Source organism: Chiloscyllium punctatum, chromosome 39 (assembly GCF_047496795.1).
Source record: "Chiloscyllium punctatum isolate Juve2018m chromosome 39, sChiPun1.3, whole genome shotgun sequence".
Lineage (NCBI taxonomy): Eukaryota > Metazoa > Chordata > Chondrichthyes > Orectolobiformes > Hemiscylliidae > Chiloscyllium > Chiloscyllium punctatum.
This window is the reverse complement of record NC_092777.1, coordinates 70,187,525-70,211,308: the sequence shown is the minus strand read 5'-3', so window position 1 is coordinate 70,211,308 and position 23,784 is coordinate 70,187,525. Positions and strand designations below refer to the sequence as shown.

The following is a 23,784-nucleotide window of genomic DNA, read 5'->3' as shown; positions in this document are numbered from 1 at the left end:
TTCTGAGGTTCTGCGCTTGAGGAACTCAGCACAATCGTGAAAAGAGAGACAGAGGTATAATTGTGAGTCTGGTTGGATTTTCCTGGAGATTCTGAAGGTCTGTGTTTATAAAAGAGAATGGCAATGATGCAAATTTTAAAAAAAGTAAAAAGGGTCTCAAAGAAATGGGAAGGGTAATAGTGAGGAACCACAGGGTTGTCAAAAAGGAGATGTCCTGAAGGATGTCTGAATAACGGCTATCTGGTTATTCCCCAGGGTCTCAGTGTGTATTGGTGCTGGCTGGGTTATTACCCAGCATCTCAGTATACATTGTTGCTGGCCAGTTATTACCAAGGGTCTCAGTGTATATTGTTAATGGCTCGTTATTACTCAGGGTTTCAGTGTATATTGTTGCTAGCTAGTTATTACCCATAGTCTCAGAGTATAATTGCTGCTAGTTAGTTATTACCCAGGGTTTCAGAGTATTATTGTTATTAGCTAGGTATTACCTAGGATCTCAGTGTATATTGTTGTTAGTTGGTTATTACCCAGGGTCTCAGTGTGAGTGTGTGAGTGAGTGTGAGTGTGGGTGTGTGTGTGACTGTGTGTGGGTGTGTGAGTGTGAGTATGTGTGTGTGAGTGAGTATGTGTGAGTATGTGTGTGTGTGAGTGGGTGTGAGTGTGGGTGTGAGTGTGTGAGTGTGAGTATGTGTGGGTGTGTGTGAGTGGGTGTGAGTGTGAGTGTGAGTGGGTGTGAGTGTGTGAGTGTATGTGTGAGTGTGGGTGGGTGAGTGTGTGAGTGTGAGTGGGTGTGAGTGGGTGTGAGTGTGAGTGTGAGTGGGTGTGAGTGTGAATGTGAGTGTGGGTGGGTGTGAGTGTGAGTGTGAGTGGGTGAGTGTGAGTGTGGGTGTGTTTGTGAGTGGGTGTGAATGTGAGTGTGAGTGTGAGTGGGTGTGAGTGTGAGTGTGAGTATGTGTGGGTGGGTGTGAGTGTGAGTGTGAGTGGGTGTGAGTGTGAGTGGGTGTGAGTGTGAGTGGGTGTGAGTGTGTGTGAGTGTGAGTATGTGTGAGTGTGGGTGGGTGTGAGTGTGAGTGTGAGTGGGTGTGAGTGGGTGTGATGTCATTGCGCTGTGGTGCTGATGTTGCGATTTGCCCGAGTTGCTGCAGAAGCCGCTGGCGATGGATAGAGATGGAGCTGGAGACCGCGGGCAGGAATCGCTCGCTCAGACCGTCCACAAACTGCGGGAGGTTTTTGATGCGGTGGCTGCAGACAGCCCGGGCTTTATCCGAGTGGACAACTTCATCCACCTCGGGCTCCAGTTCATGGATGGGCAAGAGGTGAGAGCGTTCGGAGAACCGCCGCTTTATCGCCTCGCTCTGCTCCCTCGCCCCTTGGTGATGGGGACGGGCCGCTCAAATCCTGGTTGTTCCCGGGGACGGGATCCCAGTCCCTCTTTGTTCCTGGGGACATGGTGCTCACAGCCTGTCTGTTAATGGGCACGGTTTGTGACGGCCTTGTTTGTTATTGGGGACAGTGTGCCCAGATCCTGTCTGTTATTGGGGACAGTGTACCTTAATCCTGTCTGTTATTGGGGACAGTGTACCCAGATCCTGTCTGTTATTGGGGACAGTGTACCTTAATCCTGTCTGTTATTGGGGACAGTGTACCTTAATCCTGTCTGTTATTGGGGACAGTGTACCCAGATCCTGTCTGTTATTGGGGACAGTGTACCTTAATCCTGTCTGTTAATGGGGACAGTGTACCCAGATCCTGTCTGTTATTGGGGACAGTGTACCCAGATCCTGTCTGTTATTGGGGACAGTGTACCTTAATCCTGTCTGTTATTGGGGACAGTGTACCTTAATCCTGTCTGTTATTGGGGACAGTGTACCCAGATCCTGTCTGTTATTGGGGACAGTGTACCTTAATCCTGTCTGTTAATGGGGACAGTGTACCCAGATCCTGTCTGTTATTGGGGACAGTGTGCCCAGATCCTGTCTGTTATTGGGGACAGTGTACCTTAATCCTGTCTGTTATTGGGGACAGTGTACCCAGATCCTGTCTGTTATTGGGGACAGTGTACCTTAATCCTGTCTGTTAATGGGGACAGTGTACCCAGATCCTGTCTGTTATTGGGGACAGTGTACCCAGATCCTGTCTGTTATTGGGGACAGTGTACCTTAATCCTGTCTGTTATTGGGGACAGTGTACCTTAATCCTGTCTGTTATTGGGGACAGTGTACCCAGATCCTGTCTGTTATTGGGGACAGTGTACCTTAATCCTGTCTGTTAATGGGGACAGTGTACCCAGATCCTGTCTGTTATTGGGGACAGTGTGCCCAGATCCTGTCTGTTATTGGGGACAGTGTACCTTAATCCTGTCTGTTATTGGGGACAGTGTACCCAGATCCTGTCTGTTATTGGGGACAGTGTACCTTAATCCTGTCTGTTAATGGGGACAGTGTACCCAGATCCTGTCTGTTATTGGGGACAGTGTACCTTAATCCTGTCTGTTAATGGGGACAGTGTACCCAGATCCTGTCTGTTATTGGGGACAGTGTACCTTAATCCTGTCTGTTAATGGGGACAGTGTACCCAGATCCTGTCTGTTATTGGGGACAGTGTACCCAGATCCTGCCTGTTATTGGGGACAGTGTACCTTAATCCTGTCTGTTATTGGGGACAGTGTACCCAGATCCTGCCTGTTATTGGGGACAGTGTACCTTAATCCTGTCTGTTATTGGGGACAGTGTACCCAGATCCTGCCTGTTATTGGGGACAGTGTACCTTAATCCTGTCTGTTATTGGGGACAGTGTACCCAGATCCTGCCTGTTATTGGGGACAGTGTACCTTAATCCTGTCTGTTATTGGGGACAGTGTACCCGGATCCTGCCTGTTATTGGGGACAGTGTACCCGGATCCTGCCTGTTATTGGGGACAGTGTACCCAGATCCTGCCTGTTATTGGGGACAGTGTGCCCTCCCTGTCTCTCCGTGGTACTGATGCTGTAGATCAGGGTCAGATGCTGGGGATTGGTGTTCCTCTGTCACAAACAAAGTGAGAAAGGGAGCTAGGCCCTGGTTCATTTCTGTGAGGAATATGGAGGATCCACTCGGTGAAATAACTAGACAGGTTCTTTATTGAAATGATTAATGACAATGGGTAGGATTAAACCCCATCTTCATTCACAGGGAGCACATGGCCAGTCAGACAAGAACCTGTGAACTGGGAACCTCATCCTCAAATTCCACCCCCCCTACTGCCCAGATTAACCCCTCCACCCCACATCCCACCCCCCCACCCCACAGCCCCCCCTTACCCCTGCATCCTATAGCCCCCTCAGTCTCTAAGAGAAAGAACAGACCATTCAGCCCTTTCAGCCCACTCCATCTACCATGACTGATTTGTGACCCACCCCCATATCTTCTGCCTTTGCTCCATATTCCTCCTTATCCTTGCTTCACTGTAATCTCTCAATTTCAGATTAAATGAACATTATTCAGAATTAATTACCATTTGCAGAAGAGAATTTCAAACATCTGTCACCCTTTGTGTCTAAAGATATTTCCAGTATTCATTCCTCAAGAGACCTGGCTCCCATTTTTCAACTCTGCCCCCTCATTCTAGACTCCCCAAGTAACGGAAACAGTTTATTTATCTACTATTTCTGTAGCCCTTAAAACATTGAAAGTTTCAATGAAATCACCCCTTACTCTTCTAAATTCCAGAGATCCAATCCCAGATTGTTTCATCTCTGCACAGAATTAAACTCATGAAGTCCCAGCAGCTTTCTGGTGCATTCCCTCCAAGATCAGTCTCCTCCTTCCTGAGGTGGTACTCCGAACCAGGTGTGGACAGCTAGAACCTTGATTGTCTTGTGTTCGTGTCCTTGCGATATGAAGCCACCATACCACTTTCGATTAAAACGTCATGATTGGGAATAGAAGATAATGATGAATTCACTTTGACTTCTGATCTTGTTGCTCATTGTTTCTGGTTGTCCACCATTTAGAAAGTCCCACTTTACATACTTTCCTGATTCAAAATGGGCAGCCTGTAATTTTCCTGCATTGATATTCACTTGCCACAGCTTCTCCTGTTCACGTAACCAGGTAGATTGAATATTTTTAAGGTGGCGCGAGATAGATGCTTCTCAGTCAAAGGAATTGAAGAATTGCACAGAGACCAGTATCCCATCAACACACACCCCACCGTCATTAAAGGACCTGCTGAAATAACTGCACAGAGACCAGTATCCCGTCAGCAAGCCCCCCCCTCACCTCCATTTACACCTGCTCATTATCCCCACTCTCTGTCTCCTGTTGTTAGGTCAGTGTCCTAACCAAGCCCATCATCTACTTTTAATTCTGTCAGTTCCAACTTTAACAAAGAATCATTTTGGAAAGATTTCTCCTGATTGTCCATGTAAGTCAATAGAATTAACATCTGCACACATTCCCCATCCACTACATACATCACCTCTTCTAACATATCACTCCCATTCCTGAACCATGACTGCCCCTTTATAAACCTCTCTGCTCAGCTGAATATTTACAAGCTTATTGATCATCCTATCCTGAACCATTCATTCAAATCATTTAGACTTTGACTTAAATGGTCTGTAATTTTGTGGGCTCCCTCTCGCAGCTTCCTTAAGCAGTGGACTTATTTGTACAACTTTCTGATTGACTGAAGCAGTTGTTGAAATTCGAATGTTGGAAGATTATAGTTAGGGAGATTGGCAGTGTTCTCAGCTGTGGAGTGGTAGTGTTACTGGACCAGTAACCTAGGAGGCTGCAGACTGAGTTTCAAATCTTACATGATGTTGAAATTTGAATTCACATAGAATCTGAAAGTGCATGTTTAATGCTAACTAGGTAACCATTGCTGTGAAAACCCACCTGGTTCACTTAATGCCCTTTAGAGAAGGAAATCTGCCAAACTCAGTTGGTCTGGCCCTCATGTGACCACAGCAACATAGTTGGTACTTAACTAATCTCTGAAATGGCCGAGCAAACTGTTTCAAATTGCTCAAAAGTCTCAGAAAAAGAAGTGAAACTGGACAGAACACCCAGCGTCAACCTCAGCACTCAAAAAGACAATGGCAGAAACAGCCAATTTAACCCTGTAAAATCCTCCTTATTAACCTGGGAGCTAGTGCAGTCTCACAGAATAGTCATTCTTACAGAATCATACCTTACAGATAATACCTCAGACCCCTCCTTTACCATCCCTGGATATGTCCTGTCCCACCAGCAGGATCCAGCACACGTGGCGGCACAGTGGATACAGTCGGGAGGGAGTTGCCCAGGAAGTCCTTGACATCGAATCTGGACCCCATGAAGTTTCATGGCTTCAGGTTAAACTTGGGTAAGGAAACCTCTTACTGGTTACCACGTACCGTCCTCCTTCGGCTGATGAATCGTTACTCCTCCATGTTGAACAACACTTGGAGGAAGCACTGAGGGTGGCAAGGGAACGAAGTGTACTCTGGGTGGAGGATTACACTGTCCACCACCATGAGTGACTCGGCAGCAGCATTACTGACCAAGCTGGTCGGGTCCTAAAGGAGATAACCGCTGGACTGGGGTCTGCGGCATGTGGTGAAGGAACCAACAAGAGGAAAAGACATACCTGACCTCATCCTTACTAATCTGCCGGCTGCAGAAGCATCTGTCCATGACAGGATCGGTAAAAGTGACCACCGCACTGTCCACATTGAGAATCCCCTCCATCGTGTTGTGTGGTACTATCACCCTGCTAAATGGGACAGACTTCAAACCGATCTAGCAGCACAAGACTGGGCATCCATGAGGCGCTAGGGGCCGTCAACTTCAGGAGAATACTTAATAAGACTAGAGCCCATGGTGTTGGAGGTAGTTGATTAACATGGTTGGAGGATTGGCTAACTAATGGAAAACCTGACAGTTGGGTTAAAGAGGGTACTTTCAGGATGACAACCTGAAGTGCCACAGGAATCACTGCTGGGATTACAATTATTTACAATACACATTAATGACGTGGATGAGGAAAAGTGACAGCGCTACTGCCAGGTTTGCAGATAACACAAAAGTAGGTGGGAAGGCAAGAGTCTGCAGAGGGATGTAGACAGGGTAAGTGAGTGAGTGGGAACTTGGCAGATAGAATATAATGAGAGGAAATGTGAAGTTATGCACTTTGGCAGGAGAGCTGAATATTATTGAAATGGAGAAAGACTGCAGAAAGTTACAGAACAGAGAGATGTGGGAGTCCCTATACAGGCATCGATAATAATACAGGCGAATGGAATATTGTTGAAAATGTCTTGCTGGAAAAGCGCAGCAGGTCAGGCAGCATCCAAGGAGCAGGAGAATCGACGTTTTGGGCATAAACCCTTCTTCCTGAAGAAGGGCTGATGCCCGAAACGTCGATTCTCCTGCTCCTTGGATGCTGCCTGACCTGCTGCGCTTTTCCAGCAAGACATTTTCAGCTCTGATCTCCAGCATCTGCAGTCCTCACTTTCTCCTCCTAAATGGAATATTGTCCTTTCTTTCAAAAGGAATGGAGAATGACAGTGAGGAGGTTTTGCTAAAATGTTGCTAAAGACACTAGTCTTATGGTCTTATGGTTTTACAACCTGAGTTCAAATACAGGAAAAGAGTTGAATTCCAGTAGTGATGGGAGGTGACATCACTGGCGGCATTGAAATGATTGTGGCACCAAGGGGCCCTGGCAAAACTGGAATCAATGGGTATCACAGGCAAACTCTCTGCTAGTTAGAGTCATACCTGGCACAAAGGAAGCTGGTTGTGATTGTTGGAGGGTCAGTCATCTCAGCGCCAGGACGTCTCTGCAGGAGTTCCTCAGGATAATGTCCTCGGCCCAACCATCTTCAGCTGCTTCATCAATGACCTTCCCCCCGTCAGAAGGTCAGAAGTGGGGATGTTCACTGATCATTGCACAATGTTCAGCACCATTCACAACTCCTCAGATACTGAAGCAGTCCATGTTCAAATGCAATAAGATCTGGACAATATCCAGGCTTGGGCTGACAAGGGGCAACACCCATACCACACAAATGCCAGGCTATGACCATTTCCAACAAGAGAGAATCTACCTGGGGCAGGGGGATGGGAACCTAATGGGAGGCTCTGAGTTAGCTAGAGTGGGTGAGGGTTTAAGTAAAAAGAGAATCAAGGTCATAAATAAAAAGCAAGAAGGAGCTGAGCAGTGTAGCACTAAGGCGAATGCAAACCGGGTAATGACAGAAAAAAGTGAGAATGTGTAAAAACTAAAGATTCTTCTTGTGGAGGTGTTAGGATTCAAAAAGAAGGAATAAAAAATCACATAAAGACACTTTACCTGAATTCTCATAGCATTCCAAACAGCACAAATCATCACGAGTGGGTATGATTTAGTCACTATCACAGAGACATTATTGCAGGGTGGGCACGATTGGGAGTGAACTATCCAGGGGTATCAGACTATTCGGAAGGACAGACAGGAAGGTAGGAAGGTGGTGTAGCTCTCATATTCAAGGATGGCATCAGGGCAGTGCTGAGAGATGATCTCGGTTCTCTGGAGAAAAAGGTTGAATCAGTGTGGGTGGAAATTAGAAATAGTAAGGGGAAGAAGTCCCTGATCAGGGTAATTCAGAGGCCACCAGATAACAACACCACATCAGGGTGGGAAGGAAACAAAAAAATAACTGATGCCAATAAAACCGGAACAGCAATTATCACGGGCGAGTTAATCTGCATATTGACTGGTCAAACCAGGTTGGTCAATGTAGCATTGAGGAGGAGTTAGTAGAACATATCTGTGATAGTTTCCTCAAACAATACGTAATGGAGACTACAAGGGAGCCAGCTATCCTCGATCTGGTCCTGTGTAATGAGACAGGAATAACTATTCCTGTCCTCACAGTTAGGGATCCTTTCGGAAGGGGCAATCACTGTCTGAAGTTGAATTGAAAATACAAATGGAGGGTAAGAAGGTAAAATCTAATCCCAATGTCTTGTACTTCAACAAAGGAGACTACAGTGGGATGAGGGAGGAGTTGGCTAAGGTAGACTAAGGTTGGCTAAGGAGGAGCACAGAGTTATAGAGATGGACAGCATGGAAACAGACATAGATCATAGAACACAGAACAATACAGCGCAGTACAGGCCCTTTGGCCCTCAATGTTGCGCCGATCCAAGCCTACCTAACCTACACTAGCCCACTATCCTCCATATGCCTATCCAATGCCCGTTTAAATACCCATAAAGAGGGAGAGTCCACCACTGCTACTGGCAGGGCATTCCATGAACTCACGACTCGCTGAGTAAAGAACCTACCCCTAACATCTGTCCTATACCTACCACCCCTCAATTTAAAGCTATGCCCCCTCGTAATAGCCGACTCCATACGTGGAAAAAGGTTCTCATGGTTAACCCTATCTAAACCCCTAATCATCTTGTACACCTCTATCAAGTCACCCCTAAACCTTCTTTTCTCCAATGAAAACAGCCCCAAGTGCCTCAGCCTTTCCTCATACGATCTTCCTACCATACCAGGCAACATCCTGGTAAACCTCCTCTGCACCCGTTCCAGTGCCTCCACATCCTTCCTATAGTATGGCGACCAAAACTGCACACAATATTCCAGATGCGGCCACACCAGAGTCTTATACAACTGCAGCATGACCTCAGGACTCCGGAACTCAATTCCTCTACCAATAAAAGCCAGTACGCCATATGCCTTCTTCACCGCACTATTTACCTGGGTGGCAACTTTCAGAGATCTGTGTACATGGACACCAAGATCCCTCTGCTCATCCACACTACCAAGTATCTGACCATTAGCCCAGTACCCCATCTTTTTGTTACTCATACCAAAGTGAATCACCTCACACTTACCCACATTGAACTCCATTTGCCACCTTTCTGCCCAACTCTGCAGCTTATCTATATCCCGCTGTAACCTGCCACATCCTTCCTCACTGTCAACAACTCCACCGACTTTTGTATCATCCGCAAACTTGCTCACCCAACCTTCTAGCCCCTCCTCCAGGTCATTTATAAAAATGACAAACAGAAACGCTTCAATGTAACTTAGGTAAAAACAATGACTGCAGATGCTGGAAACCAGATTCTGGATTAGTGGTGCTGGAAGAGCACAGCAGTTCAGGCAGCATCCAAGGAGCTTCGAAATCAACGTTTCAGGCAAAAGCCCTTCATCAGGAACTTTTGCCCAAAACGTCGATTTCGAAGTTCCTCGGATGCTGCCTAAACTGCTGTGCTCTTCCAGCACCACTAATCCAGAACCTTCAATGTAACTTGTCCATACCGACTAGATATCCTAAATTAATTAGCCCCAATTGGCCCATATCCCTCCAAACCCTTCCTATCCATATATCCATCCAGATGCTTTTAAATGTTGTAATTGTACCAGCCTCCACCACATCCTCTGGCAGCTCATTCCATACTCGTACCACCCTCTGCGTGAAAATGTTGCCCCTTAGGTCCCTTTTAAATCCTCCCCCTCTCACCCTAAACCTATGCCCTCTAGTTCTGGACTCCCCGACCCCAGGGAAAAGACTTTGTCTATTTATCCTATCCACGCCCTTCATAATTTTGTAAACCTCTATAAGGTCACCCCTCAGCCTCCGACACTCCAGGGAAAACAGCCCCAGCCTGTGCAGCCTCTCCCTGTAGCTCAAATCCTCCAACCCTGGCAACATCCTTGTAAATCTTTTCTGAACCCTTTCAAGTTTCACATCTTTGCGATAGGAAGGAGATCAGAATTGCACACAATATTCCAACAGTGGCCTAACCAATGTCCTGTACAGCTGCAAGATGACCTCCCAACTCCTACAATGTAGTGGGACAATTGAGGAATAGTGGAAGACTTTCAAAGTGATTTTTCACAGTGCTCAGCAAAAGTATGGGAGAAAGTGAGGACTGCAGATGCTGGAGATCAGAGTCGAGAGTGTGGTGCTGGAAAAGCACAGCAGGTCAGGCAGCATCCGAGGAGCAGGAGAATCGACATTTCGGGCAAAAGCCCTTCATCAGAAATGTAAAAGAGTGTCCTAGTGAGAAGGAAGGACTATAGGAAAATGGATAATCAGCTCTGGATATGTAAGGACATTTCAGGTGATATTAAATTGAAAGCTAGTGCATACAAAGTGGCGAAGAATAGTGGGAAACTAGGAGATTGGGGAAATCTTCAAAGGTCACCATGAATAACATCATATGGGAAGGTAAGAGGGATTTGAGAATAACCTAGCTCAGAATATAAAGGCAGATCGCAACAGTTTCTGCAAATATATAAAACAAGAAAGAGTGGCCAATGTAAACATGAATCCTTCAGAGAATGAGATGGGGATTTAATATTGGGGAATGAGGAAATGGCCAAAGCATTGAACAGGTATTTCGTGTTGGTCTTCACAATGGAAGACATAAATAATTGATGACAAGGAGGCTATGCAGGTGAGGACCTAGAAACAATCACCACGAAGGAGGTGGCATTGGGCAAACTAATGAAGCTAAGGGTGGACAAGTTTCCTGGCCCTGATGGAATGCATCCCAGGGTGCTCAAAGAGTTGGTGGGAGAAATAGGAAATGCACTTGTGGTAATTTTCCAAAATTTGCTGGCACTCTGGGGCAGTTCCAGCAGATTGGAAAACAGCAAATATGGCACCACAGTTTAAAAAAGAGGTAGCAAAAGGAGGTAACTACAGGCACACTAGCTTAACCTCTGTCGAGGGGAAAATGCTTGAATCATTATTAAGGAATAGATGGCAAGTCATCTGGAGAGAAATTGTCTCATCGGGCTGACACAACATGGGTTCATGAAGGGCAGGTCATATTTAAATAATTTACTGGAATTCTATGAAGATATTATGAGTAAGGTGGACAATGGGTACCCAATGGATGTCATGTACCGAGATTTCCAAAAGGTGTTAGAAAAGATGCTGCTGTATAAGGTAAAGCTGTGAGGCATTATGAGTAATGTATTAGCAGGGATAGAGGATTGGTTAACTAACAGGAAGCAGAGTGGGGCTAAATGGGAGTTTTTCTGGTTGGTGATCAGTAGTTTGTGGTGTACCTCAGGGATCAGTGTTGGGACTGCAATTGTTTACAATTTAGATAGATGATTTAGAGTTGGGGACCAAGTGTAGTGTGTCAAAGTTAGCAGATGTTACTAAAATGAGTGGTTGAGCAAAGTGTGCAGAGAGCACTCTGCAGAGGGATATAGATAGGTTAAGTGAGTGGGCCAGGGTCTGACACATGGAGTACAATGTTGGCAAATGTGAGGTCATCTATTTTATTGGAATAACAGCAAAATGGGCTATTATTTAAATGATGAAAAATTGCAGCGTGCTGTTGTACAGAGGCACCTGTGTGTTCTTGTGCATGAATCACAGAAGGTCGGTTTGCAGGTGCAGCAGGTAATTAAGAAGGTCCATGGAATATTGTCCTTCATTGCTGGAGGATGGAGTTTAAGAAGAGGGAGGTGATGCTGCAGCTGTATAGAGTGCTGGTGAGGCCACACGTGGAATACAGTGTGTACAGTTTTGGTCTCCTTACTTGAGAAAGGATATACTGGTGCCAGTGGGGTGCAAAGGAGGTTCACTAGGTTGATTCTGGAGTTGAGAAAGTTGTCTTATGAGGAGAGACTGAGTAGACTGGGACTGTACTCACTGGAATTTCAAAGAATGAGGGGGATCTTACAGAAACCTATAAATTTATAACAGCAGTGGATAAGATGGAAGCAGGCTGGTTGTTTCCACTGGCAGGTGAAACTAGAACGAATGGGTATAGTCCCAAAATAAGTGGAAGCAGATTTGGAACGGAGTTGAGGAGGAATTTCTTCACCCAAAGGGTGGTGAATTTGTGGAATTCTGTGCTCCAATTAGATTCCCTACAGTGTGGAAACAGGCCATTTGGCCCAACAAGTCCACACCGACCCTCTGAAGAGTAACCCACCCAGACCTATTTCCCTCTGACTAATGCACTGAACACTATGGGAAATTTAGCTTAACCAATTCACCTGGCCTGCATATCTTTGTGACTGTAGAAGGAAACCCACACAGACACAGGGAGAATGTGCAAACTCCACCCAGTCACCTGAGATGGGCATTGAACCCAGCTCCCTGGCAGTGTGAGGCAACAGTACTAACCACTGAGCCACTGTGCCACCCCACGGCAGTAAAGGATTTTTGAGCAGTAAAGGAATTAAAAGTTATGGTGAGTGGCAGGTAAGTGGAGCTGAGCCCACAAAAAGATCAGCCATGGTTTTATTGAATGGTGGAGCAAGCTCGAGGGGCCAGACGGCCTACTCCTGCTCCTGGTTTTTATGTTCTTTTCTGATCACTGTCCCATGACATTCAATGGGGTTACCATCACTGAACCCCCCCACTATCAACATCCTGGGGGCTACCATTGACCAGAAACTGAAATGGACTCATCACATAAACACAGCAGCTACAAGAGCAGGTCAGAGGCTGGGAATACTGTGGTGAGTAACTCCCCTCCTGACTCCCTAAAGCCTGTCCATCTACAAGGCACAAGTCAGGAGTGGGATGGAATACTCCCCACTTGCCAGCGATGGGGCAGCTCCAACAACACTCAAGAAGCTCAACACCATCCAGGACAAAGCAGCCTCTGCTTGATTGGCACCAAACCCAGACATCCCCTCCCTCCATCACCGATGCTCAGCAGCAGCAGTGGGTACAATCTACAAGATACACTGCAGAAATTCACCAAAGATCCTCAGGCAGCACCTTCCACACCCACGATCACTTCTATCTAGAAAGGCAGGGGCTGCCAATACATGGGAACCCCAGCCCTTGCAAGTTCCCCTCTAAGCCACTCACCACTCACTTTGGAAATATATCCCCGTTCCTTCAATACTGCTGGGTCAAAATCCTGGAATTCCCTCCCTCAGGGCATTGTGGGTTTGTCCACAACACAGGGACTGCAGCGGTTCAGTAAGGCAGCTCACCCCCACCTTGTCAAACACAGCCAGAAAACACCAACATCTCATGGAGTCAATTTAAAAAAGCCAAATCAAATCAGCCTCATTATCATTAGAATTACAACACAATGAAATTAAAATATTCAATGACCCTCCAAAACTGCCCAATTGTTCCGAACCAGACATTACAAATAACAGGTCTTAGACATGAAGCTTATAACTTAAACAAAAATTAATTTCACTCTAACTTTAGCAGAATATACACGAACTTTAATATCTACAATTGGAACCCTATCTTTTTTAATCACTAACCTCCAATCACAGACTGACAGACAGAGGCAGTTAGGGGACAAACTAGAAATGTAAAAGAATGGTCATTTTCAGTTTGATAACTATTTCAATAATGAATCCCAGCCTTGATGAAATCCTTGAATGATGGATTACAGCCATGAGGGGAAAGGCCAACTTGCTTCACTTCCAGAGGCACTAGTCAATGCAAACAATTCCAACTTTCATGGGATTCCCTACAGATTGGAGCGATTTCCTTCAGGACTTAAAACCAATTGCACCTAAATTGGAAGGGGACTAATATACTGGCAGGGAGATTTGCTGGAGGTGCTCAGGAGGATTTAAACTAGTAAGGGGGGGGGGTGGGACCCAGGGAGATGGTGAGGAAAGAGATCAATCTGAGATTGGTACAGTTGAGAACAGAAATGAATCAAACAGTCAGGGCAGGCAGGGACAAGGTAGGACTAATAAATTAAACTGCATTTATTTCAATGCAAGGGGCCTAACAGGGAAGGCAGATGAACTCAGGGCATGGTTAGGAACACGGGACTGGGATATCATAGCAATTACAGAAACATGGCTCAGGGATGGGCAAGACTGGCAGCTTAATGTTCCAGGAAGGATGGAAAAGAAAGCAAGAGAGGGGGAGTGGCATTTTTGATAAGGGATAGCATTACAGCTGTGCTGAGGGAGATGTTCACAGGTAAAGGGACGGCTGGAAAATGGGAAGCCTTCAGAAATGAGATAACAAGAATCCAGAGAAAGTATATTCCTGTCAGGGTGAAAGGGAAGGCTGGTAGGTATAGGGAATGCTGGATGACTAAAGAAATTGAGGGTTTGGTTAACAAAAAGAAGGAAGCATATGTCAGGTACAGACAGGATAGATTGAGTGAATCCTTAGCAGAGTATAAAGGAAGTAGGAATATACTTAAGAGGGAAATCAGGAGGGCAAAAAGGGAACATGAGATAGCTTTGGCAAATACAATTAAGGAGAATCCAAAGGGTTTTTACAAATATATTAAGGACAAAAAGGTAACTAGGGAGAGAATAGGGCCCTCAACAATCAGCAAGAGAGCTCTTGTGTGGAGCCGCAGAAAATGGGGTAGATACTAAATGAGTATTTTGCATCAGTATTTACTGTGGAAAAGGATATGGAAGATATAGACTGTAGGGAAATAGATGGTGACATCTTGCAAAATGACCATGTTACAGAGGAGGAAGTGCTGGATGTCTTGAAACACATAAAGGTGGATAAATCCCCAGGACCTGATCAGGTGTACCCGAGAACTCTGTGGGAAGCTAAAGAAATGATTGTTGGGTCTCTTGCTGAGATATTTGTATCATCAATAGTCACAGGTGAGGTGCCAGAAGACTGGAGTTTGGCAAACGTGGTGCCACTGTTTAAGGAGGATGGTAAGGACAAGCCAGAGAACTATAGACCAGTGAGCCTGACCTCGGTGATGGGCAAGTTGTTGGAGGGAATCCTGAGGGACAGGATGTACATGTATTTGGAAAGGCAAGGACTGATTAGGGACAGTCAACATGGCTTTGTGTGTGGGAAATCATGTCTCACAAACTTCATTGAGTTTTTTGAAGAAGTAACAAAGAGGATTGATGAGGGCAGAGCAGTAGATGTGATCTATATGGACTTCAGTAAGGCGTTCGACAAGGTTCCCCATGGGAGACTGATTGGCAAGGTTAGATCTCATGGAATACAGGGAGAACTAGCCATTTGGATACAGAACTGGCTCAAAGATAGAAGACAGAGGGTGGTGGTGGAGGGTTGTTTTTCAGACTGGAGGCCTGTGACCAGTGGAGTGCCACAAGCGATCGGTGCTGGGTCCTCTACTTTTTGTCATTTACACAAATGATTTGGATGCGAGCATAAGAGGTAGAGTTGGTAAGTTTGCAGATGACACCAAAATTGGAGGTATAGTGGACAGCGAAGAGGGTTACCTCAGATTACAACAGGATCTGGACCAGATGGGCCAATGGGCTGGAGTTTAATTCAGATAAATGTGAGATGCTGCATTTTGGGAAAGCAAATCTTAGCAGGACTTATACACTTAATGGTAAGGTCCTAGGGAGTGTTGCTGAACAAAGACCTTGGAATCCAGGTTCATAGCTCCTTGAAAGTGGAGTCGCAGGTAGATAGGATAGTGAAGAAGTTGTTTGGTATGCTTTTCTTTATTGGTCAGAGTATTGAGTACAGGAGTTGGGAGGTCATGTTGCAGCTATACAGGACATTGGTTAGGCCACTATTGGAATATTGTGTGCAATTCTGGTCTCCTTCCTATTGGGAAGATGTTGTGAAACTTGAAAGGGTTCAGAAAAGATTTACAAGGATGTTGCCAGGGTTGGAGGATTGAGCTATAGGGAGAGGCTGCACAGGCTGGGGCTGTTTTCCCTGGAGCGTCAGAGGCTGAGGGGTGACCTTATAAAGGTTTATAAAACCATGAGGGGCATGGATAGGATAAATAGACAAAGTCTTTTCCCTGGGGTTGGGGAGTCCAGAACTAGAGGGCATAGGTTTAGGGTGAGAGGGGAAAGATATAAAAGAGACCTAAGGGGCAACTTTTTCACACAGAGGGTGGTACGTGTATGGAATGAGCTGCCAGAGGATGTGGTGGAGGCTGGTACAATTGTAACATTTAAGAGGCATTTGGATGGGTATATGAATAGGAAGGGTTTGGAGGGATATGGGCCGGGTGTTGGCAGGTGGAACTAGATTGGGTTGGGATATCTGGTCGGCATGGACAGGTTGGACCGAAGGGTCTGTTTCTATGCTGTACATCTCTATGACTCTGTGATTCTATGACTGCATGATGAAAAGACAGGTTAGCCTTAGAAACAGACATACTGTGCTTAGAAACGCTTTGTGCTCATCCTGCTATTGGAAGGAAGTTACTAAAATGGAAAGCATGCAAAATAGATTTACCAGGATGTTATCAAGACTGGACGGTTTGGGCTACAGCGAGAGGCTGGACAGGCCAGGGCCGATTTCACTGGAACTTGGAAGCTGAGGACTGATCTTATAGAGGTTTATAAAAGCACGAGGGGTGTGGAAAGGGTGAATAGCTAAGATATTTTCCCTGGGGTAATGGAGTCTAAAACTGGAGGACATAGATTTAAGGTGATAACAGAAAGATTTAAAAGGGATCTGAGCAGCAACATTTTCACACAGAGGGTGGTACGTGTATGGAATGAGCTGCCAGAGGATGTGGTGGAGGCTGGTACAATTACAATATTTAAGAGGCATTTGGATGGGTATATGAATAGGAAGGGTTTGGAGGGATATGGGCCAAATGCAGGTGAATGGGACTAGATGAGTTTGGGATACCTGGTCAGCATGGATGAGTTGGGCCGAAGGGCCTGTTTCTGTGCTGTATTACAGGTGCTTGCTGTTCAATCCTCACAGATTAGTGAGCCCAACAACACTTCAACACATTTACATCACTGATGTAAGCAAGAGCTGTCACTAAGGGCTGCGATCTTCTCACACTGTTACGGTGTTCTGTGCATCAGCAGTAACACTGCTCCATCTTATTCCAGGCAGTGTCCCACTGAGATATTGCCAGCTCCAACACAGACTGCTCTGCTCAGACACACAAACACAGAAGATACCAGCAGTAACCCATTCAGGCCGTTGAGCCTGTGGTAGCGAATTCCATCGGCTCGCCGTTCTCTCATCATCTCATCCTGTGCCTGTGTGTGGGCAGCATGGTGGCACAGTGGTTAGCACTGCTGCCTCACAGCGCCAGAGACCCAGGTTCAATTCCTGCCTCAGGTGACTGTCTATGTGGAGTTTGCACATTCTCCCCGTGTCTGCGTGGGGTTTCCTCTGGGTGTTCCGGTTTCCTCCCACAGTCCGAAGATGTGCAGGTTAGATGACTTGGCCATGCTAAATTGTCCGTAGTGTTAGGTGAAGGGTAAATGTAGGGGTGGGTTGCGCTTCGGCGGGTCAGTGTGGACTTGTTGGGCCAAAGGGCCTGTTTCCACACTGTAGGGAATCTAATCTAATCTAAATGGTTTACCCTAAATCCTTACTCTGTGTGCCTCACTCTGGATTCCCCCCAAGATAAGGAACATCCTTCCTGCTTCTACCCTGTCGAGCTCGGTCAGAATTTTACAGGATTCAATTAGATCCCTTCCCATTCTTCTAAACCTCAGTCAGTATAATCCGAACTGTTCCAGTCTCTCCTCATAGGGATCAGTTCAGGAAACGTTCACTATAGTCCCTCCATCACCAGGACACCCTTCCTCAGTGAAGGATACCTGAATCGCACACAAGATTCCAGATGTGGTCTCACCACGGTCCTGTATAATTGCAACAAGCCATTCCTACTCCTGGACCTGAATCCTCTCCTGTATCCTGTAAAGACCAATGTACCATCTGTTTTCTTCACTGCCTGCTGACCTTCAGTGACCCGTCTATTAGGACACACAGGTCTCGTCAGCTCCACCATTCGATCATGGCTGATATGTTTCTCAATCCCATTCTCCTGCCTTCTCCCCGTAACCCTTGATCCTCTTAATGAAGAAACTCCGTATCTCTGTTTTGAATCATGACTTGGTCTCCATGGTCCTCTGTGACAATGAGCTCCACAGACTCCCCACCCTCTGGCTGAAGAAATCCCTCCCCATCTCCATATTAAAGGGTTGACCCTTCACCCTGAGGCTGTGCCCTTTGGTCCTAGTCTCTCCCAATTGAGGAAACATCTTCCCCACGTCCACACTCCCCAGGCCTCTCAGTATTCTGTGGGTTTCAATGAGAGACCCCCATCTGTCCAAACTCCATTGAGTAGAGCGCAGTGAGGATCGGTGATGGAGGGAAGCAGCTCCAAGCTCAGTCAGGTGTTTAAACATTCCACATAATAGGAGCAGGGGAAGGCCACTCTGCTCCTCAGAGCTGCTCGCTTCTCCAATCCAATCATGGCTGATCTCATTGTGGCCTCGACACTCTAACTCTGTCTCGCTCATTAGTGAACAATCCATCAGCCTCTGTCTTAGAAATACTCAGTGACCGAGTGTGCACTGTCCTGTGGGCGGGGGCCGGTTTCACAGACTCACACTATCCTGTCTGCCAGAATGAGTGGGCCATCCCTTATTTTGGAACAGGGTCCCCTTGTTACTGTCCCTCCCTGAAAGAGAAGCAGCTTCCTCTGCCAAGACCCACCAGGTTCTGACACATTTCCATATGAACTCAAGTGGAAACCAGGGCAGTCTGTTCAAGACCCTCCCCCAAGTCCCCACAACAGCCAAACCCTACCCCAACCTGAGCTGGTCCAGGGACCACCAGGTTCACTCTGACAAGGGGGAAATCCTCAGGGTGTGAAGGGTCAACATCTGCAATGTTCAAGTCAGCAGGAACTTTGAGGAATCTGTAGAGTTGGGAGGATGACAGCCAATGAGTGCCTGACGTGCCGTTGCTATGGAGCTCAGGAGCATGGCTGCTGCCTGTTTCATGTGGGGAGGTGATCACCAGGGGAAGACAGTGTGGGTGAACCTCAACGTTTCAGACAAATGATTGTCTCTGTTTGCAGCTGCAGAGAGTGGCCAGGTACCTGGACCCACAGAACCTGGGACGGATCAGCTTTGAGGAATTCTGTCAGGGAATCTTCGCCATCAAAGGTAAGGACAAATCCTGGGGGTGGGGCACCTTGAAGGGAGCATGCCCGGAGGGAATAGAATAGGGTGCCATGGCAACCAGAGAGAGCTGGAAGAGAGCCATACCCCAGTGAGAGTCAGTGTGTGTGGGACTGTTCCCCAGTGAGAGTCATTGTGTGTGGGAGTGTACCCCAGTGAGAGTCAGTGTGTGTGGGACAGTACCCCAGTGAGAGTCAGTGTGTGTGGGACAGTACCCCAGTGAGAGTCAGTGTGTATGGGACTGTAACCCAGTGAGAGTCAGTGTGTGTGGGACTGTACCCTAGTGAGAGTCAGTGTGTGTGGGACTGTACCCCAGTGAGAGTCAGTGTGTGTGGGACTGTACCCCAGTGAGAGTCAGTGTGTATGGGACTGTACCCCAGTGAGAGTCAGTGTGTGTGGGACTGTACCCCAGTGAGAGTCAGTGTGTATGGGACTGTAACCCAGTGAGAGTCAGTGTGTGTGAGACTGTACCCCAGTGAGAGTCAGTGTGTGTGGGACTGTACCCCGGTGAGAGTCAGTGTGTGTGGGACTGTACCCCAGTGAGAGTCAGTGTGTGTGGGAGTGTACCCCAGTGAGAGTCAGTGTCTGTGGGACTATACCCAGTGAGAGTCAGTGTGTGTGGGACTGTACCCCAGTGAGAGTCAGTGTGTGTGGGACTGTACCCCGGTGAGAGTCAGTGTGTGTAGGACTGTACCCCAGTGAGGGTCAGTTTATGGGACTGTGCCCCAGTGAGAGTCAGTGTTTGTGGGACTGTACCCAGTGAGAGTCAGTGTGTGTGGGAGTGTACCCCAGTGAGAGTCAGTGTGTGTGTGGGAGTGTACCCCAGTAAGAGTCTGTGTGTGTGGGACTGTACCCCAGTGAGAGTGTGTGTGGGACTGTACCCCAGTGAGAGTCAGTGTGTGTGTGGGAGTGTACCCCAGTGAGAGTCAGTGTGTGTGTGGGAGTGTACCCCAGTAAGAGTCAGTGTGTGTGGGACTGTACCCCAGTGAGAGTCAGTGTGTGTGGGACTGTTCCCCAGTGAGAGTCAGTGTGTGTGGGACTGTACCCCAGTGAGAGTCAGTGTGTATGGGACTGTAACCCAGTGAGAGTCAGTGTGTGTGAGACTGTACCCCAGTGAGAGTCAGTGTGTGTGGGACTGTACCCCGGTGAGAGTCAGTGTGTGTGGGACTGTACCCCAGTGAGAGTCAGTGTGTGTGGGAGTGTACCCCAGTGAGAGTCAGTGTCTGTGGGACTATACCCAGTGAGAGTCAGTGTGTGTGGGAGTGTACCCCAGTGAGAGTCAGTGTGTGTGGGACTGTACCCCGGTGAGAGTCAGTGTGTGTAGGACTGTACCCCAGTGAGGGTCAGTTTATGGGACTGTGCCCCAGTGAGAGTCAGTGTTTGTGGGACTGTACCCAGTGAGAGTCAGTGTGTGTGGGAGTGTACCCCAGTGAGAGTCAGTGTGTGTGTGGGAGTGTACCCCAGTAAGAGTCTGTGTGTGTGGGACTGTACCCCAGTGAGAGTGTGTGTGGGACTGTACCCCAGTGAGAGTCAGTGTGTGTGTGGGAGTGTACCCCAGTGAGAGTCAGTGTGTGTGTGGGAGTGTACCCCAGTAAGAGTCAGTGTGTGTGGGACTGTACCCCAGTGAGAGTCAGTGTGTGTGGGACTGTTCCCCAGTGAGAGTCAGTGTGTGTGAGACTGTATCCCAGTGAGAGTCAGAGTGTGTGAACTGTACTCCAGTAAGAGTCAGTGCCTATGGGACTGTACCCCAGTGAGAGTCAGTGTGCGTGGGAGTTGTATCCCAGTGACAGTCAGTGTGTGGGTGGTGTACCCCAGCGTGGGGCAGTGTGTGGGTGGTGTACCCCAGTGAGGGTCAGTCTGTGGGTGGTGTACCCCAATGTAGGGCAGTGTGTGGGTGGTGTACCCCAGTGAGGGGCAGTGTGTGAGACTGTGCCCCAGTGTGGGGCAGTGTGTGGGACAGTACCCAGTGAGGGTCAGTGTGTGGGACTGTGCCCCAGTGAGGGTCAGTGTGTGGGACTGTGCCCCAGTGTGGGGCAGTGTGTGGGTGGTGTACCCCAGTGAGGGTCAGTGTGTGGGTGATGTACCCCACTGTGGGGCAGTGTGTGGGTGGTGTGCCCCAGTGAGAGTCATGAGTGTGGGCCTGTACCCCAGTGTGGGTCAGTGTGTGGCACTGTGTCCCAGTGAGGGGCAGTGTGTGTGTGTGTGCCCCTGTGTGTGGGACTGTGCCCAGTGAGGGGCAGTGTGTGGGACTATGCCCCAGTGAGGGTCAGTGTGTGGGACTGTACCCCAGTGAGGGGCACTAATTCGGGACTGTGCCCCAGTGAGGGGCAGTAATTTGGGACTGTGCCCCAGTGTGTGTGGGACTGTGCCCCAGTGAGGGTCATTAATTCGGGACTATGCCCCAGTGTGTGGCAGTAATTCGGGACTCTGCCCCAGTGTGGGTCAGTGTGTGGGACTGTGCCCCAGTGAGGGGCAGTGTGTGTGTGTGTGTGTGCCCCAGTGTGTGGGACTGTGCCTCAGTGAGGGGCAGTGTGTGGGATTGTGCCCCAGTGAGGGTCAGTGTTTGGGACTGTGCCCCAGTGTGGGGCAGTATGTGGGACTGTGCCCCAGTGTGGGGCAGTGTGTGGGACTGTGCCCGAGTGTGGGGCAGTATGTGGGACTGTGCCCCAGTGAGGGTCAGTGTGTGGGACTGTACCCCAATGAGAGTCAGTGTGTGGGTGTTTACCCCAATGAGGGTCAGTGTGTGGGACTGTGCCCCAATGAGAGTCAGTGTGTGGGTGTTTACCCCAGTGAGAGTCAGTGTGTGGGACTGTACCCCAATGAGAGTCAGTGTGTGGGTGTTTACCCCAATGAGGGTCAGTGTGTGGGACTGTGCCCCAGTGAGGGTCAGTTTATGGGACTGTGCCCCAGTGAGGGGCAGTGTGTGGCACTGTATCCCAGTGTGGGGCAGTGTGTGGGACTGTGTCCCAGTGAGGGTCAGTAATTCGGGACTGTGCCCCAGTGAGGGTCAGTGTGTGGAACTGTGCCCCAGTGTGTGGGACTGTACCCCAGTGACGGTCACTAATTTGGGACTGTGCGCCAGTGAGGGTCAGTAATTCGGGACTGTGCCCCAGTGAGGGTCAGTGTGTGGGACTGTGTCCCAGGGAGGGGCAATAATTCGGGGCTGTGCCCCAGTGAGGGTCAGATATTCGGGACTGTGCCCCAGTGTGGGGCAGTGTGTGGGACTGTGCCCCAGTGTGGGGCAATAATTTGGGACTGTGCCCCATTGAGGGGCAGTGTGTTGGACTGTGCCCCAGTGAGGGTCAGTTTGTGGGATTGTGCCCCAGTGAGGGGCAGTGTGTGGGATTGTGCCCCAGTGAGGGTCAGTGTTTGGGACTGTGCCCCAGTGTGGGGCAGTATGTGGGACTGGGCCCCAGTGTGGGGCAGTGTGTGGGACTGTGCCCCAGTGAGAGTCAGTGTGTGGGACTGTACCCCAATGAGAGTCAGTGTGTGGGTGTTTACCCCAATGAGGGTCAGTGTGTGGGACTGTGCCCCAGTGAGGGTCAGTTTATGGGACTGTGCCCCAGTGAGGGGCAGTGTGTGGCACTATATCCCAGTGTGGGGCAGTGTGTCGGACTGTGTCCCAGTGAGGGTCAGTAATTCGGGACTGTGCCCCAGTGAGGGTCAGTGTGTGGGATTGTACCCCAGTGAGGGTCAGTGTTTGGGACTGTGCCCCAGTGTGGGGCAGTATGTGGGACTGGGCCCCAGTGTGGGGCAGTGTGTGGGACTGTGCCCCAGTGAGAGTCAGTGTGTGGGACTGTACCCCAATGAGAGTCAGTGTGTGGGTGTTTACCCCAATGAGGGTCAGTGTGTGGGACTGTGCCCCAGTGAGGGTCAGTTTATGGGACTGTGCCCCAGTGAGGGGCAGTGTGTGGCACTATATCCCAGTGTGGGGCAGTGTGTCGGACTGTGTCCCAGTGAGGGTCAGTAATTCGGGACTGTGCCCCAGTGAGGGTCAGTGTGTGGGATTGTACCCCAGTGAGGGTCACTAATTTGGGACTGTGCGCCAGTGAGGGTCAGTGTGTGGGACTGTGTCCTAGGGAGGGGCAATAATTCGGGACTGTGCCCCAGTGAGGGTCAGATATTCGGGACTGTGCCCCAGTGAGGGTCAGTGTGTGGGACTGTGTCCCAGTGAGGGGCAATAATTCGGGACTGTGCCCCAGTGAGGGTCAGATATTCGGGACTGTGCCCCAGTGTGGGGCAGTGTGTGGGACTGTGCCCCAGTGAGGGTCAGTGTGTGGGACTGTGCCCCAGTGAGGGGACATAATTCGGGACTGTGTCCCAGTGTGGGGCAGTGTGTGGGACTGTGCCCCAGTGCGGGTCAGTGTGTGGGACTGTGCCCCAGTGAGGTTCAGTAATTTGGGACTGTGCCCCAGTGAGGATCAGTGTGTGGGACTATGCCCCAGTGAGGGGAAGTAATTCGGGACTGTGCCCAGTGAGGGTCAGTAATTCGGGACTGAGCACCAGTGTGTGTGGGACTGTGCCCCAGTGTGGGGCAGTAATTTGGGACTGTGCCCCAGTGAGGGTCAGTAATTCGGGACTGTGCCCCAGTGTGGGGCAGTAATTCGGGACTGTGCCCCAGTGAGGGGCAGTGTGTGGGACTGTGCTCCAGTGTGTGGGACTGTGCCCCAGTGAGGGTCAGTTTGTGGGATTGTGCCCCAGTGTGGGGCAGTGTGTGGGACTGTACTCCAGTGAGGGGCAGTGTGTGGGACTGTGTCCAAGTGAGGGGCAGAGTGTGGGACTGTGTTCCAGTGAGGGTCAGTGTGTGGGACTATGCCCCGGTGAGGGTCACTAATTCGGGACTGTGCCCCAGTGAGGGTCAGTGTGTTGGACTGTACTCCAGTGAGGGTCAGTGTGTGGGACTGTGCCCCAGTGAGGGTCAGTGTGTG

At 48.8% G+C, this 23,784-nt stretch overlaps 1 protein-coding gene across 2 annotated transcripts in view; it reads left to right on the top strand.

Moving 5' to 3' along the window:
* Window positions 1-1,143: 1,143 nt before the first annotated feature.
* Window positions 1,144-23,784, top strand: part of LOC140464193 (rab11 family-interacting protein 4-like) — a 262,017-nt gene continuing 239,376 nt past the window's right edge. For both annotated transcript variants that reach the window (XR_011954873.1, XM_072559041.1), the window contains exons 1-2: window positions 1,144-1,316; window positions 18,754-18,841. Coding sequence is in view for 1 of the 2 variants with exons in the window: in XM_072559041.1 (XP_072415142.1) it covers window positions 1,158-1,316; window positions 18,754-18,841 (247 nt within the window). In the remaining variant the exon portion in view is untranslated. The remainder of the gene's footprint in view (window positions 1,317-18,753; window positions 18,842-23,784) is intronic.